General features: G+C 41.1%; 1 protein-coding gene across 12 annotated transcripts in view; it reads right to left on the reverse strand.

The window, feature by feature from the left end:
* LOC121519743 (receptor-type tyrosine-protein phosphatase F) overlaps window positions 1-18,666 on the reverse strand; it is a 272,460-nt gene that overhangs the window by 72,909 nt on the left and 180,885 nt on the right. For 6 of the 12 annotated variants that reach the window (XM_041802600.1, XM_041802604.1, XM_041802601.1 and 3 more), the window contains 5 exons: window positions 15,434-15,739; window positions 14,462-14,655; window positions 7,794-7,820; window positions 1,643-1,760; window positions 710-1,282 (listed from right to left, as the gene is read on the reverse strand). In XM_041802600.1, the coding sequence (XP_041658534.1) occupies window positions 710-1,282; window positions 1,643-1,760; window positions 7,794-7,820; window positions 14,462-14,655; window positions 15,434-15,739 (1,218 nt within the window). The remainder of the gene's footprint in view (window positions 1-709; window positions 1,283-1,642; window positions 1,761-7,793; window positions 7,821-14,461; window positions 14,656-15,433; window positions 15,740-18,666) is intronic. The other 6 variants (XM_041802611.1, XM_041802605.1, XM_041802609.1 and 3 more) reach the window with 3 other exon arrangements.

The following is an 18,666-nucleotide window of genomic DNA, read 5'->3' on the forward strand; positions in this document are numbered from 1 at the left end:
GTACACTACAAAACGTGCATAATTCAATTTCATACCACAGTAGCAGCCAGAAACCCTCTCAGTAAACAATGCGAACATATTATGCAGTGATACCTTTGAAGCAAACTTGACAAGCCACAGGGGCGTTCGAAGAACATCAACAATCTCTTTCACGCTTGTTTACAGATCACATAAAAATAGCCTTCATCTCCTTAAGCTTGTTTCATTTATTTCACACTGTTTATAACAACATATGCTAAAAGATCTCTGTGATTACCAAGAAATGCTTATGACAACATGTGTCTTAAAATAGGCCTCACGCTTTACTGGTTTTAAATAAGAAATCTTACATTTATTAGATTATGAAATGCATGGGGAGGTACATGCTGAGAACTCATAGATTTGTGACTAACGGGAGGTAGGATGAAGCAGCATGGTAATGTGACTGTAGCGTGTAATGAGATTAGTACTCTACAAATCAATAAACACAGTGCTGCACTGTATAGAGTGGTAGATGAGGAAGACGGGGCATTGATAAAGACCGAGAAAGGAGTCACATATAGAGTGTTTACAATAAAAAGCAGGTGATGTGATGCTGGTGTCTTTTGCTGCATCTGTAGATGCAACGTGATTGTGTAATGATTATGTGTACATAACCCTTGTTTTAATGTTTTCAAATCAAACACCTCAACTGTGTTTGTGTATAAATGTCAGTCATGTGTCATCATACCGTTGGACATGGTCCTGCTCTGAATGCTGGGACTGAGGGGTCCCCCGCCCTTACTGGTGAACGCCTGCACCCGGATGTCGTAGGTAGTATCAGGATTAAGCCCTTGGATTGTCATGTGCGTGTCTGCTGTGCGGTTGGTGCTGTTTTGTTGACTGTTGATATCCCTGTACACGACCACATAGTAAATGATCTTCCCATTCCTTTCGGCCAACAGCGGGGGCTCCCAGGTCAGCTGAGTGCTGGACTGGGTGAGTCCTGTGACTTGAAGGTTGAATGGGAAGCCTGCAGGCACGTCTTCAGGAGTGCTGATCTCCTTTATATAAGCCTCGCCAATGCCAGCACGGTTTCGAGCACTGAGCCGGAACACATAGGTGGCGCCCTTGTGCAGCCCAGTGACGGTGTAATGGTCATCTGTCTTTTTCAGCTCACGTGAGGTGTAGGTTTCCTCGTCGGTGCGCTTGTACTGCAGCTGGTAGCCCATGAGCTCACCGACCATTTCCTTAGGAGGCTGCCACTGAATCAGAGCTGTGTTTCCCATGGTGGTGCTGATCATCATAGTCGGCTTTCCCGGCACTAAAATTAAAGATCAGGATTGAAAAAACGAATAGACTGAGGAAATGTGAGCACATTTGAGGGAAACATTTAAGAAACCTTTTATTTAAAGTGATAGCTTCTTATTTTTTACCCAGAAGCCTCTGAATTTTTGTCTCTATTTTGCAGAGCAAGAGCATGTAACCAGAAGCAAAAGCCTGCATGGCACACTACCAATGCACTCCTGTCATATAGACAGTCTTACAGTCATAAAACATCTTTGAATGAGGCAGACAAAGGTTATCAGTCTTAAGCCTTAAAGATAATATTACAGTATGCACTGTAAACAGATAGCATGTATCTTGTGTTTTATATGATAACCTTGATAAGACTGACTCTGACCTGCTCCAGTGGTGGTGATGACTTTAGCCTTGCTTCTAGCCCCATCACCCTTGGTGGTGTATGCTGCCACTGTGACAGAGTAGGTGGTTTCAGACTGGAGTCCACCAATGATGGCCTCCTGCAAAATGGGAAAAATCACAAGGTTAAGGGTTAAAAGGAGTCAGTGAGCCTGAGCGGGGCTGCCTTGGTGCAAACAAACAAACAACACAACCCACAAACCCCTCTCACACAAGCTCCTATCCCCTCATATCACACACAGCACCAAAGAAAAACCAGAACAAAATACAGTGGAACACCCTTCTCTATCCACTGGTAGTTTTTTAATTTCCTTTAAGAGTAGGCAAAACTTTTGAAGCAATTAACAGAAAGTTTTAAACACACGCTAACAGGTCGAGGAACTTTTCCAAGTCTAGAAAAACTCCCTCGCCCAATTGTAAGGCACACTTTGAACCCATTAACCAACAAACCAAGTGAACCAGGACATCACCAGTGTGTCAGTGTTCTTGCTTCTGCATGGATAAGCATGAGACTTTACTCAGAGGAGTGTGGGATTATCTCTGCACTGAAGTCTATAAAAAGCTAATGAATGCTGCACTGGAAAATGTAAGGAAAATTGTACCATTCTTAATAAATGACAAAAAAATTGTACATTTAATTTCATTATTTAGAAGAAAAGTCAGCTCTTTTTGTCCTCTGGATTCCAGTGTAAATGAGGTGAAGGTTTCTGAAGCAAAAACATGGACACAGTTTGGTAGTTGAGCATTACAGTAACTTAACTTCGAGGAACAAACAGTGAGCAGTAAAAGGCAAACAATCTGAAGTAAACACTGTTATTGATAACCTGCTGCAGCACTGGCACTCACTTCACCAGGCTGCATCAGTCTGAACAAAACACACCCACACAGGCTGGAATTAAACACTCGGAGCTTGAACAAAGCTCATTGACAACAGACACACATATATGAACTCTCATACTTACCCATGTACTTATTAATAAAACACACTTAAATATACATGCATGTATAAAAACATTTACACACGATATATGCAGACACACAATGAATACTCTGAACAAATTAATGCCTGCGGCTTGAGCACACATGCTAGAGTTGTCTGTTTCTCACTGGGGCCGTTGAGAGAACGGATGCTCTGATGCCTACAAGCCTTCCTGCCGGATCTCCCTGCAAACTTCTCATGCTCCTGGAATATTATACGGCTTTGCTCTAATGCTGTTTCTCTAACTAATGAAGTTTTAATTTCCTTACCATAGAAGAGCATTTAACAGTCTATATAAGCCAGCTCTGTTTGACAATGCTTTTAACTGCTCTGCTCTTTAAGGGACATTCACTGCTCCCATACTAGCCTTAAAGAGAGACGGGGGAGAAAATGCTAAATTACTGTATCATAAAACCATTTTAACTTTATGGAGGAAGTCTCATTACTTTAATCATACAAAATGGCTTTAACAGTCTCAGCAGTGGCAGCCGCAGAGATCTCTTTCCCCCTATTCTGGCAAGGTCAAACTGGGTCTAGCAACACTTTTGAAACTCAGCAGAAAATAGAGAAAGCGAGGCTTCAAAGTTTCCTTCAGAGCAAATGCTTAGAGCAGCACCAAAGGGCATTACAGAGATTATCAAGTCGACTAGTTATAGAAATGGATTCTTTTCTACAAGCCCTCCAACACCACTTTTCTAGCAATAGTAGGGAATGCCAGAGGATTGCCAGTGCTGTAACAAGAATTAAAATAATAGTAAAAATAACTTTAATTTATAGAGCTCTTTTCTCAGTGTTGGAACTAAGCAAACTAACAAGACGTGTAACTGTTTAAACAAGGCAAAAAAATCTATCAAGAATTTCTTTATTTTCACTGCAGTATTGCACTACCCTTGGCACCCGTGCTCTTATAATTATTGAACCTTTTATTGTTTTTTATGTGAGTATTCGTCTGTGAATGTTAATCATGTCAGTTGCTCTCCGTCACTATTCGATATACAGTAAAGTTTTCTCGAATCTTGACATCCTGTAAAATCACAGGTTAACTTTATTTGAATGAAATCAGAAAAACTCTGCATTAGTAGACTGTTTTACAGAGAGATTTTAAAAGTCAGCTGACTTGGCATTTCTGGCAGCTCATTCAAGAATTGCAGATTTTAAACTCTAAATTCTTGAGAAGCATCTGGCTGCAGACCTCTTTGATGGGGCGTTTTGGGCTCATCTCTTGCAGACCTCTACAATGAGGCAATCTTGACTGTGGGGTAGGAAGACACGTACTAACCCTGGTTTAGTTTTTCATTAGTTTATGTTATTTTAATTTTAACCCCCTTACTCTAACCTTTAGGGGGCAGATGCCTACCCCTCACCCTCTCTGGGTTAGGGTGATAGCCATGCCATGTGATGTTTTACCCTCTTTTTAAGCGCTGAAAAAGGGTAATGGGGGACAAGATGATCTGATCCTCTGTGTAAGCCTCAGATGTAGCAAAATAGGTGTTTTAGAGGCAAGAACATGATCAGCAGATCAGTGGGTGGAGCAAAGCACTGTATGTGCATACTTGACTGTCACGCTCCCTCACGCTTACACAATACAGTAGTGCAATGTAAATCAATAGACAGGGTATCATGCAGTCCTGCCCTCTATTTGCTCTTGTATTTCCCTTTCTCTCTCAAGCTGCTGTTCAAATAAAGGCAGCAAGCCCAAAAAGTCATCTTAAAATAAAGCTAAGATATACTGGGAGCCAGTGAAATAAGGCTTGAAAATGTCATCGGTTTTTGTAGCAAATTTTGATATGCCTTAAAAAATACATTTCCTTCATAATTCACTCCCTGTATTGACCACATGCTTATATTAGAAAGCTATGCTCATGTTTTTGCTGCCGACATCTGTCTGTTTCTAGTCACACTACATCAGTGAAATGATCCACGGGCTGCTATCACCTAAACATAGCTGCTAAAGAAATCGTAAAGATGCATGAGCAGATGTCTTCCTCTAACAGTGTCTCGCTCTCTGTCTGTCAGGTGTTAATCAAAACATTAAGAGGAGAGGGAGCACAGGCATGCCTGACTCATGCCATGTGGGTGTAGCTGGTAGAATCTGGCCATGTGTTTAAACAGATTTCTGCTCAACTGGCTGCCGAATAAGTAAAATTATGCTTGCACATTTTGCTAGCTCCTATTAAAAAAAAAGAAAAAAAAAAAAAAAATCAAGCATTGATATTGAAAGTGTGGTCATTTTGTAAATGAATCTGTGAAGTATTTCTTCCATCATGGATCAAAAACTAGAAATTGCTCTAAGTAATTATCTGATAGGGTTTCTAGAAAGCTGTAAACCTTATTTTCGAGTGAAGTCTTTGCCCTTGTTTGGAAGATGAAAGCCATGTTTGTTATTCTGGCAGGTTTCTATTGAATTTCTCACTAGGAACAGTATGTGGCCCCCGCGCTTATGCCAGTGCAATATGACGTCTGGGAGGTAATAAGCCATAACAAAGGGCTGCGTGACAGCCATGGAACAGTGAGCTGCCATCCAGGCAAATGAAAAGAACATGAAAGGCTGGTGGCAATCTTGGAGATGTGAGCAGCTGATAAAAAACGCAGCTCCTCCCCTCAGATAGGCATGTCATCTGGAACAGTAGGTGAGACAGCAGGTGAGGTGAGCCTGATTAATGTCAGCATCACACTGGGATGGTGACACCATGCCACTGTACGCTCAGTGACGGGGATATGAACTATAAGATCGCTGCAGTGAGTTCCTCAGATATGAGTGAATGCACAGCTGCTACTGCGAGTTTTTGTTATTCTATATGTTGAAAATAAGACTTTAAGTTGACTGCCTTCCTGGGAATTGATTACTTATTTGGCATCCTGATATCTTCTGGTAATCTGTAATATCAGAAAGTAAACTGTTCAATGACATGGCCTTAAGTTAGAGTGGCTGGAGATCTTTGCGTACCTTATGGATAAAGCCTGTGTCTATAGACCTTTTTCAGACATGTCAATATTATGATAGCACTCACTACAGTGATATTATCATTGATACTGGGACACTACGCATTCTAGTCGACAATTACTTTCTAGGAGCAAAAAAGTAACTGAAAGTCACAAAATAGAATTAGCCTACTTGAAACTGAGTTTGGTTACTTTGTCAAATGAAGTAATTCACCTCAAGGGCACTCACAATCAGAAAGTTGTGAAGAGCGGGGAGACATTTCTCTGAAAATCAGGTAGTGTATGTGAGCACACAAAATCCTTGATGCCTTTTGTAGCTGTTCACATGAATATCTCTATGCTAAATGTCTAAATTTGCTCAGACATTTGCCAGTTCAGTGCCTCTGTTCCACATGAAAAGTTGTTTTAAAAAATGCTTAGTGTTTTTGTCTATAAAATGAACTGCAGGCACCTGATACTTACACTTCAAGCTTCCTTCACTTTCTCCATACAAAATGTGCACTACACTGATTACTGGGGGGATTTGTGCACAAGAGTATTAATTTAGCACTTGCATCCTGTGAGTAGAATGCCTCTTTCGCCATCCAAAAGGGGAAGGTATGGAAAAGACTGACTTTATATGCACAAGGTCTATACCAGTGGTTCTCTGGTGGGACCCAAAGCCTGGTCACTGAGCTGTTTCCAGTGGCTCGCAAATGAAATCTCAAAATTATTTTCCCTGTTAACTTTGAAAAATAAAATAAAATAAAATTTAAAAATTACAAAAATAATTTTCCTTTAATTTTTGAGATTTTTTTTGCAGGCATTTCCCAGAAACTTTTGATTATATTTTCTGTAAATTACAGCAAAAAAAAAAAAAAAAAAAGAAATCCCAAAGGAATTGGAATTTTTAGCAGTAACTGTTAAGACTTTTCTAGGAACCTTTCAGCATCAGGAAATCTTTAGGAACCTTTTTTGAAACTTTTTTTTTTTACCCCAAAATTTGTCTCAGAAATGTCTGCGAATCTTCTACATTACTCTTCTGGTTGAAAAGAAATACCAGAAATTTGGTTTGCAATTGCCCATTAAGGAGATGGTAAAATGTCTTGAGGGAGGACCACTTGAGAACCACTGGTCTATGCTACAGAAAAAACTCTGAGATTTGTCAGATGTTTTTTGGGTATAAAGGATCAATGTAATGCCTAGTCAGCAGCATACATCATATATACAGTAATGTGCTTGGGACATCCACAGCATGACCAGGGCCTCGTAGCACCCCTGTTACCTGTCTGAACCCACCTAAAGGTGTGAACTTTGTTATTTTTGCAACAGATTATTTTCCCATGCCCCTCGTAATCTGTAGACATCCAGCCTGATGGTGCCCTAAGGCAGCTTTCTCACCACATCTACACCTTATTTCAGCCTGAATCTTTGGCCCAAACATGCCTTAAAGCTCTGCTCAGTACTGTATATATCATTATGCAGAGAATTATTATCTAACTTTGTTTAAAAATTGACAGATTTACTTAATTATGGTCTTTACATGTGGTTTAGCCCTCAAACATAAGCGCATGTGTATAAGGATTGGTGTAAGCGTCCCTGTTTGTGTATCATGCATTATATATTTTGCTTTTAGCAGCTTTCATTTATGACTGCCTTTAATCCTCTGCTTTGAAACATAAAAAAGCTATTGATCTGTCTCCCTACATGCCACTGTTAGCAACTGCAACCCTGCTCCTCCCTTTATAGAATGTATATTGTTATCGAGCAAAAACATGAACACTGTTTGAAAAAGGAAAAACAGGGGCTACTGAGAACAAAAGATTTCAAGTAAATCCTGCAGAAACTTTCTGCTCTTTATAACTCCACAGCTATTTGTCTAGAAAATGTTTTCATCCTTAACCCATCCTCTTAAATAAAGAATTGAAAATAAGAAAATTAGTCTTATTTCTGCAATTATCATTGGAAAACAATCTTCATGCTTTGCTGTTGTAGTAATAAACATATAAAATCCAAAACAGAAATCATTAGGACACAAATCTCTTGCTGGCAGGGTTATGATCTTTTATGAGGATTCACACCGAGCTGATTACAGGCATGGCACATGAAAACAAAACGCACACTAACTCATAATAACCCAAACACACAAGCACACACAGCACCCCCAAACTGCAGATGGGAGGAGAGCCTGCCCTGCAAGACAAACCCAGCAGCACACATGAGGGTTACTCACATGCTCGGTGGACTCCTCAATATTCCACTGATGGGAGAGAAGACACAGGACACAGGGCGGGGAGAGAAATGAGTCAGAGACAAACACAACGGGCAGGGAAAAAAAGCGCTGGTCTTTTTTTCGCTCAAAGACAGATGAATGTAGGTGTCAACAGAGGCATGCAGAAGAAAAAACACAAAGCGGGAGAGAGAGTGATGGACGAGAAGGAGTTTGAAAAAAAGGAATGAAGACAAGTTGAGTGGCATAAAATAAATAGTGTAGCCAAGTTGAGCGATGGTTCTGAAGTTCATAACTCTTTATGATGCACTGCCTTGTTTCTCATTTGCCTTTGAATCCAATAAAAACCTCTCTCCGCCTTAATCACAGAACACCTCTTTTCAGGACTGTAACTATCTCTCTGTGGAAATGAATAAACTATAAAGAATCTCAGATGCATTTCCTCGTTCCTTTTCAGAAATAGAGGGAGGGCCTTTTATTCATTATATTTCAATATGTTTTCAAAATGTTCTTCTTGCTCGCTGTGCTTGGCCAAGTGATTCCCGGGGGAAGTGAAAGCCCATTTCGTGCCGCAGGGCTCCGTCGGTGCCGAGCGTGAAATCCTATTACCGGTGCTGCTATGCTAGCCCTGTGACATCAAACCCCATCGATGCAGAACGCAACCGCTGGTGTTTACTAGCAACTTGCTCCACAATTGCCGAGGAGTTCACTGATGGGTGGCCTGGTTGACAAGGGGCAGCAGAGATGACACTGGTGACACTGATGTGGGACAAAACGGGAAACAAAGAAGGAGAGAGCCGTGGAGGGATGGTGGGTGGCTGTGGCGGCGATGGGGATTTACATTTGAGCATTACTGTACATAACTACAGCTGTTGCTGATGGAGTAGAGAGCGCTGGGAGATGTTGTTTCTCATATCATATTCAACTACAGAGAATCTTTTCGTTTGTTGAATGAAATGTGCCAAACAGCTTAAGTGCAGAGTAAAACAAATGATCTATTGAAGGTCCAACATCAAAACATGGATGGGTATGACTCAACAGCTGCTGTCATAATCACCACATGAGTGCAATCGTGCAGCTGGTATCGTTAAGAAGCACATTTGTTTTGATTGCTGAGATAGTTTCTGAAAACATGTGAGTAATATTCTCAATAAGACTAAAGCATTGCCTTTCCAATGCTAAATTGCTAATGTACTGATGGTTCTCGTAAGATGTTGGCTGAGCTTGCTTGGAAGTTAACTTTTCTACAGCTTTAGAGTTTAAAGAAAAACATCTTTTTAGAGGACTTCAATAAACTAGAACAGCATCGGTGAATATTGGACATAATTAGGCCTTTTAAGCATCCAAGCCTGGAATCACAAACTGAGCATTTGTGATAAACTACAATAAAATAACTGCAATATCTTAAAATCTTTGCCAATCTATGCCAACAGATGAACAGAATACACAAAAAGGATTGAGGGTAGTCATTCAAGTAAAGTAGCCTTACCTTAATGTCTAGCATAAGACCCTGTGTTGGCAAGACTCTGATAATACTAAATCTACAAAAAAATTACTCTAAAAACTGCATTGCTGTAGTGAAAAAAAACGCTGATTAAATCAAGATAATTTGTTTAACCTACACCATTTTAAGCAGAATTTCGCAATTCTTCCAGCCAAAGTACCTATCATCTCTTCTGTATTGTGAAATCATAACCAAAGTGTTAGGACATTTTTCAACTGCTACATTTGATTTAGTGGAAAATGTTGCAGTTTGGACCTTAAATGGAACAAAAAATACAACTGAACAGGCTTGTCTTATCTGAAAACATTTTAGAATGAAGTGGAGGCAGCTTATTGCAGAAAATTTAGACATAATATTTAGTTTCTCTTTTGCTTTTCTGTTTTTTGGGGAAAAAAACCTGAAGGCTGTTGTCAAAGTGATGCATATCTCTTGAAGATATTCATGGTTCCAAATGAAAAAGCGATTACCAAATACTGGCTTCAGAAGAATCCACCAACTGTGAAACTTTTTAATAAACATTATAATGGAGAAAATGTTTTTTACATTGCAGCTTCAAAGGAGAAAGGAGAAGAATATTAGAAAAAATGGAATTAGCTTTTAAACTTTTAACTTTCTTAAGATTGAACTGGAACTGTCCTTGCCCTCATCTCTGTTAATTTACATAAAGATAATAACAATAAAAATATATTCAAAGAAAAACATATGGCCAAACAAAGGCAGTAGACAAAACTTTAGGAGAACATGCATGCAAACATTTTATTTCACTCTGATTAGTCTCAAGAACTTGAGACATTATCACAGGAAAACCAACCTTCTTTGAGATTTCTCTATCCGAGACAATAGGATAAATAGGCCAAGATCTCAAAAAACAAACTAAGTTTACTCATTATCCAACAAAACAGACCGGAACAAAATATATGGATAGATATCTACATAGGACATCGGTACATCCTAGATGTTTTGCCGTAATTCTTTTTCCAGGCATCAGATCCTTCCTAGCTTTGGTAGATGGCTGCTACCATGAGTCTGGTTCTTCTTGAGATTCCTGCCCCTTAAAGGGAAAGTTTGCCTCAACATTGTAACGAGGCTAATACAGCTAGTACTAACCTTATGGTGATTAGCTTTGGGTCTTTATAACAATAAGCTACATCAGAGAGCACGGACTAGGCCTGCCTATCTCTTGAGATAACTTTGGTTATGAATTGGTACTACAAAAGTAAAGATTGATTGACAACTTGCAATCAGGACAGTAACACTGAATTTGTATTTAAAAGCCCCTCCAGGTCCCTATTATTAGAGAAAACATCTTTACACATAGGCTATTTAATACAAAATCAATGATCTGTTTTTTTAAGAGTGGCTTACACACGATAAAAAAATATCACTTTGCTATATTTAAGTATGAGGATGTTTTCTACACCCTTAGTCATACGACATATTGTACGCCTTAGAGACAAAATTTGGTAGTGGTTCCTGCCTCCCTGCGTGCCCGGCTTTCCGTTCTTGTAACTCCAGACATTTTTAAAACAAAGAGAGCGAGCCTCACACACTGCTGATTCATTGTTCACCGGAGAGATGCTGTTCATCATCCAGCATTGACTGTTGGCATATGAAAAGACAAAAGACCCAACTTCCCCGCCTTCCTCCCTGTGGATGGGTCTTTATCACCAACCAGCTAACTGTAGCATGAGTGAGGCCTCTGTTCCATCTCAGCAGTGACTAGTCCACACACATGGAACATTAAAACCTGCTGCCTCGTGCTCCCCTGACATATCAGGGCACTAAATAGTACCGTTTAAGAACAGCTGTTACTTAACTCCATGAATAACAGTTTGTGATGTGCCTAATTGCTTAATTTGTTTACCGTTGACTCCCCTCTGAGTGTCAACAGAGAGGCGAACACATTAAGGTTCACAAGAGTTCCTATCACTTCCTGGTCTTAATCCCTCCTCTATCTCAACTGCTGTTGCTTTTTGCCTAAATCCATGGGAGAATTATAAATTATCCCCCATTTATATTTCGAATGCCAGCACAAGCTGAAAACACATCATTGCTGATAAGCGTCGTTTGTGGAAACGGAGCGGTATAATTTGCAGGCGGATGAATGCAAATGTGATGACATGGGCTGAGATGTGTGGCTATAAAAATGAGAACGAGAGGAGAACGAGTGATGTGGAAGAGAAGGAGCTGTCATGATTGATGGAGTGAAACGGGCTGAGGTGCTCCTTTTCTCCTTTTTTTTCAATTCACATTCAACTTCAATCTGAGGCAGTGAAGGCCATAGAGGCAGTCAGGCATCGCTGTGCTCGCACCCACACAAACGCGCACTCACTACAAAAACGCATGAGTGGTCAAACAAAATGAACCTGGAAAAGCGGTGCTGAATGACGGCAGACTTGTGTAGGAAATGTTAAGAAGCCCAGACGGCGGCTAATGGCTTCAAAACCAATCACGCCATTTGGTGCCAACTCTAATGGATGGATATATGAAAAACATGAGCCTAGAGGTTGCTGAGTGCAGTGATGGAGCAGCCTTTGTGGTGAGGAGTGGCCCACTCAGGTTCAGGCCACCCTCCCAATAGAGATATGGTTAGAAAGGGGTCGATAACATCACACTGTTAACATGGCCTCTGGTTTAAATTTAGCAGGGAAATGAGGGCACTGTGTGGGCTCCTGCTTGAAAAGAAAAAGAGGCGCTTAAACCGCCCACGCACATGCAGACTCTCCTAGCTCTCCTCCCAGCGTTTCAGCTAACCCTGAGTGAGGGTGAAGAGGAGAGAAGGAGCCTCAAACAGACAGACAAAGACAAGGGGAGAGGTTACAGTGATTTTGACGAAATCTGCAATCCAATCAGTCAGTTTAGAATCGTGACTACAGTCTAAGGTGAGGTTCTACTGTGTTGTAAGAACCCTGAAAAATTTGGATTTTCGTTTCCCCCTGGGAGGCTTAGTGTGCATCTGAAACAGGTGAAAGGGTGGTTATGGAACTGATTTCACAACACATTAGGCAAATTCTTGGGAGAAATGCAGTGGAGGAGCCAGGATTGAAGAAAATTGTTTTTCCTTTTATTTATCATCAATTACAGGTGTGCGTATGAAGGATTTGTATGAGTCTAGGATGAGTCATGAACTCTTCCCAGCCAGCTGGAACGCCTACTACAAGGTTGATCGAAGCAGAGAGCATGTTTTCTCATGTTATCTGGGTTGTTTTTTCCACTTGTTGTGGTATGTGAATGGAAAGATGAGTGAGAAAGGAGGGATTGTTCCGAAACCAGTTGGGCGCCAACATGGACAAGGAGCGTCGGCTGACTGTGTGGTCTTAATGACGTCTGGGCAGGCCCTTGCAGGTTGGCTACTCAGCACCGTCTCATTGAAAACAATCCGTGAAGATGACTCAATCAAGGGTAACCAACCTGCACGCAAAGCTCTGGTAATTACTCAAGCGGTCTTCTTGGGCAGGAAGATTGAAAAATGAGGGCAAGAGAGAAAGGGAAGACAGTTGAAAAAAATACAGTACGGGGGGAGGAGACATTCCAGTTTCTGAGTGGGAGCGGTGAGTTTTGAGAGGTGTCCTGGACACCAAAGTGGAACATGAGAGCTATTCTGTGTGAGCCAAATTGCAGCATGTCTTTGTGTTTATTGTGTGAACCTGGCACAAATGAGAAATGGCAGGGAGTATTGTTTGCACAACAAGTAGGGTCATGTTCAGTTCAGTTTTCATAGCGTATAACAAAGTCACGCTAAACATGCCGACATAAAGAAAACACTTCCAGGAAGACAAGCAGCCACCATGTTTTTCACTTCTTCCAGACCAAACGATGCTGTCCTGGCAGTCAGGCACTCGAGTACACAGTCAGATAACAACAAACTGTCAGTAGCAGCTGCTGCCAAATACTACTGCTGTAAAGAAAAAAATGCCTTTTGTGTTTAGGTGTGGGGCAAGAATGATTGGCTAGGTGTAGGCACATGGGCATGTGATGAAAGCTGAAGCCTCTCTTTTGTACTAATTCTCAGCTCAATGCAGCCAAAATGAACTTGATGTTAATTTTATGCTCAGAAATAACCATAGAAGGTCGACACTTAGGGGCTTAACTAGCACACAAATATGTGTCTTTTTTTATCACTAAAGGCCATGTAGCACAGCAGGGATCTAAAACCTTCCACTTAGCATTGCTTGGGATGTAGCACATCAACACGTCGTTTCAAGGTGACTTTTATGGGGCTTCTACTTCAGAAATGATAAGACTTAAGACAGCAGGGTGTTTGCAAAAGCAAATCAGGGTTAACAGCTCCACTCAAGGGCACAGCAGTGAGAGCTGCCTTGGAAGTGAACCAGCAACCTGTTGGTCCTCCCTAAATGCTGCAGCAAAGCATTTATCAGCAAAAGCTGCCCAGAGACTCATGTACTGTAAGATTGCTCAGATTTTCTGGTGGTGTTCCTGCGGCCAAAGGAGTGCTTACTTGTTCAAATGAGATATTCTGTGTGAGGCCATCGAAGATGCGAGTGAATGCGTGTTCGCGCAAATGTTACTCCCGGCAAACAATCAGAAAGACGCTCTTAAGCTGCTCTCTCGTCTCCCAAACAGAAAAAAAGAGAGAGAGTAGGTTTTTTGGTTTTAAGATATTCATGAATCTCTGAAACCCTCTTAAGGATTACAATCTTTCATCCATCTCACGGTGTCACACAGCTTTGGGCGATTCGTAGCAGCCTGCATTAATGTGAAAAGCACGGCGTCAGGAGAAAACCTCTAATTTATAAACATGGTAACAAGGCAGTGCATATGTATTACTACTAAAACCACAGAGAGGTGCATTGATTCCACTAAGCCCCATCCTGATGTAACATATATAAAATATTTAAGAGCTATTACTGTAGAATTAGAATGGATCTTGTTACGACAGCTAATCTGAAGCTGTAGGAGCAGGGTCCCAATTTATAGTCAAAGTGCAGAGGAAAAATGTGGGGGACATGGGGTTAACAGCAGTTGACGGAGAGAAAATTCCATGTGTGTCGCCCGGTATGGAGGAAATGAAGCGTGAACTCAGGGAATTGAAGGGAATAGTGGAGCGATGGAGAATGAAAATAATGGGAAATGAACATAAGAAAGGTACAGACAGTGAAAGAGAGACAGACAAAGACCCTGACAGGAATGAGACATCACCCAGTACCTGCGCCTCTGGCAAAGCCACGTCCATGATGTTGGGCTGGCCTCGTGGTTCGCCGTTTTCGAGTCGGGAGAAAATGACTTGGTAGCCCCGGATTTGGCCGTGCTGCTTTCCCTGCAGGGGGGGCTTCCAGGTGACCCGGATTGCGGTGGAGTTTACAGCCTCGACCTCGAGTTTCCTGGGGGGAGCTCCTGGCACTGGAAACCAGGAAAAGAGGGTGGGAGAGCAAGAATGAAACAGAAAGAGAGAGAGAGGGACAGAAGAGTTAGAATATGCTGAGTTAGTGATTCTCTTCAGTTAACTCAGTTTTGTGATGTGTAGCCAAGTACTCATATCAAAATACTGACTCTTGAATTTTTATAGACTTGGGTACGAGAACGACTAGATTTGGTTATGAATCAAAACTATCTTTAACTTCCTCTCTTTCTATGCTGTCCCCAAAACACCCTTCGTGGGACAGCATGGGGTCTAGCGATGTCTATAATGCCCTTAATTCCGCTATGAAATTAGCTGTATTGCAGCAAACTTCAAACGCATTAATTATAGACAGCTCCCTCTTAGGGGCAACTGCTCTCTATCAGACTGCAAACAAAACGAGAAACGACTGAGAGAAGGAGGGATGAGTGAAAGAACAGAGAGCTGGAACCCTTCTCCTTTCTCCTTAGAGCAGAAGAAAGAAAACAAGAAGGCATTAAACAGTGAAACCAGAGGAAAGTGTTGCAGAGCTGAGGCCCAGGGGTGATGAGCCTTAACCTGCCATCGAAGTCAAGTGTGAAAAGCTTAGAAGAGCGAGCTGCAAAGTGGAAAAAGAGAAGGTGACTCTGCTACAACTACCGCCTCATTAACTCAGAATTGATCAGCAGGACACAGAAAAATGTGCAGAAGAAGTTGGAGTAAAATAGTGACAGGCAGCCCAAAGCCAAAGTGACGTAAAGAGTCTGAGAGCACCTTCCTGAAGACAACGTGTCAACCTACCATCCTCTTTGGTTCTCATCCTCACTGGGGCACTCTCAGGGCCCGGACCCACGTCAGTGTGTGCCCTCACCCACACCTGATACTCAGTCCATTTCTCCAGGCCCTCCAGCACGTAGCTGGTGGCGTCAGCACCGATGCTCGGCCCCTCGTGCCGCTCCGTGTCCTCTCCAGACAGGGCCTGGTAGCTGACCGTGTAGCGCACAATGGCGCCATGGCGGCTCGCGGCAGGTGGCGCCACCCAACTCACCTTGAGGCTGGTGGAGCTCAGGCTGACCAATTGCACGTCCTGAGGGGGGGCGGATGGGGCTGTAGGGGGAGGGGAGCACAACCACACGGAGGAGGGCACGGATCAAGCAAACAAAAATAAAAACACAAGCAAACTTAAAGTAAAACAAGAAGCTTTTTGGACTGTTCTCAAGATGAAAAATTATATGTATTATTCAATTTAAAGCTCTGATAATATAGTGTAGGCATACACTATAGTAGTTTTTTCTTGATGCTGACTGTATTCCAAGTACAGAATATGAAGTACCAGCCAACCTTTTCCATGCTTTTCAATGTGTCCTCTATTTGTAATGAAGTGTTTTTTGTGCCACTTTCTGAGCTGGTAAAATTCATGAATCATATGTACTCATGGAGTTGTTGGCAACAGTGATAGCAACAATTTGCAAGTTTGAACATGGCATTTACATTTTGATACTAGATACAAAAAGCTTCCACAGTGAACAGGATGCTACCTCCGGACTGAGAGATTGGCTGCAGAAACACATTACCAGGCTTCTGTCGGAGCTATGTATGGTACTCCATTTATGTGAGAGGCCATGAAACTACAGGGTGGTCTGAACCAAATCTCAAATGTGCCAAAACTTTTACAAGGTGATGCTGTTATACAGATGTAATTTGTCCATAACTGCTGCCTCTGCTGCCTCTCCCAGCATGCAGAGAGAGCAATAAAGTGGCTGTGGATGTGTGAGTGTGTGAACAAGAGCTTGACCGTGTTGACTCGTGTTCGCACGTCGATGCAGAAGCTCCGGGCATGTCAGACCTTACTAAGTGCTGCAATGGTATGAAGCTGGGCTGCTTCTGAGGCATGCATATAGCATCATCATTTAATAATTAATAGCCAATAATTAAAACTTGTGAAGTATTAAACTATTATCAACAGCAGGTTCATGGCCTCCACATTAAGGAGGGCTGTTGTTATTGTTATTAGAGAGGAATAATTCATAAATGTGCAAGAATGACTGCTCTAATTATTGTAGTACCCGATATGTGGGTTTGAGTGACAGGAAACAAATGGAAATGTAGTAGCAGGATTGTTTTGGCCAAAATAGTATAAAGATTTTTGTGAATATTATAAGCACACATTTACAACTAAAAGAAGATGAATGCAGAATTTAAAATCTTTCACAACAGAGTTTAAGTGCTGCCAAAAAAAAGTGTTGAATATTGTGAAATGAATGTCTTGTTACATTGTGGTGCATGCATTTGATTATATGACCATAGTTGTTTTTCAACAATAGCACACATGATATTAATTTAATACTCTGGATTGTAACTATGTAGAGGTACATAAAGTAGAATTTTTGCACTGAAAATGTCTACAAAGTTTGAAAATTATTACTCCTGTGTTATATATATATACCTCACATATTTCTAAAAGTTTTTAAAGCCATGCATTTTTTTAGTTTTAGGGCACTGGTTAGCTCATACAGAGGCTATAGTCCTTGATGCACTAGTTGCTGGACTGATTCCTGGTCTCTGTGCCATTTGGTGCATGTCCTCCCACTCCCCCATGTTTCCTGTCTCTCTTCAGCTGTCCAGTCTGAATAAAGTAAAAAAAAAAAGCTGTTTACAAAAGTCTTAAAATAAATAAATAAATAAATAATGATTATAATGATTAATTTTTACAGCTATAATGGTTTATGTCCTGTCATGGCAGCTGCCAGACACTACAACAGATATGAAATGTTCATTATTGATGTAGAAATGCTGAATAGTGTGCTAAAAGCTACCATTCTGTTGCTGTATCTAATGCTTTGCACTGCTTGTTTGTAATTTACCAGAATGATTCTCTGCTATAAGCTGTGCACCACATGACTCTATCCCCTGAACCCAAGTAATGAGAAAGCCTGACTAGACATTTGCAAGTTGAGTAGAGATGCTCTGCTCTGCACTTCTGCTGCTTCTGTCTTGTTTTGAATCGAGGAGTCTTTCCAACAAAAAATGCACTCCATAAGGAGTATTTACAAAACAACACACCACTGTTTTCATTTCATGGATGAATATCACTTCTTAAGGGAGTAAGATGTTAAAAATGGCCTTCATGGTTAATGATATGAACGATGCCAGAACACTTTACTTTGCGCACAGCATGAACCAGGAAGCCCAGTTTCTCTACCACTGTGTGAAATTCATCCATGAAACAAAAACATAGTGGTTTATTGTTTAGTAAACATACCTTACGAGGTGTGCTTTTTGTTGAATAGAATCATCAGTTCAGTGTTGGGTAGTAAACCAGTATCAACACCATCAGTAGTAAAATTTCTTCCACAGAATGGATTTTTGCAACACCACCATCACCGGTTTAAATGCATAGTTGTGTTGTGGTGCACACGTGAGGTAAAACAGCCACTTCCGTTTGCATAGCCTGATGTCTGCAATATTGCAAACACACAGTGTGTATGCTCGCTTTTGCAGTGTATCTTTTTTAATTGTGTGATACTGTGACATAACACTGTTAGCAGAAAAGGGCAAAAACATACTATGATATGATACTAAGGCCATATTGCCCAGGCTTATATCAAGTCAAAACAAGAGGTAAGCAAAGGAGAAGGGTGAAGCTGAACAGTGTGTATCTAGTTGTCATTCTTCTGCTGTTGTTGTGTTTGAAAGCCTCCTGGTGATGGAAGTTATGTAGCCTACTGTGCTATTAAACTGCAGTCATATACAATGACCTTATCTGATTCAAATATCTCTAAATTAATAGTCCGATAGCATTCAGTGCACCGTGATTTGTTGTGAAAGCAAAAACTCTTCTTCAGTTAGTGTAGAAACACGTACAGCATATGCATTGTAACATAAATATATACAGTGAGTAATCCAAAGCTACAGCTCCGGTTCGTAATAATAACATTTTTGTAAGAAATATGATCAAGATATCAAAGCAGCCGCAGCACAAAATAAACTCTCAAGTCCGGAGAAAAACTGAAAAACTAATAAAGCATTTGGAA

The sequence above is a fragment of the Cheilinus undulatus genome, linkage group 13 (genome assembly GCF_018320785.1).
Source record: "Cheilinus undulatus linkage group 13, ASM1832078v1, whole genome shotgun sequence".
Classification (NCBI taxonomy): Eukaryota; Metazoa; Chordata; class Actinopteri; order Labriformes; family Labridae; genus Cheilinus; species Cheilinus undulatus.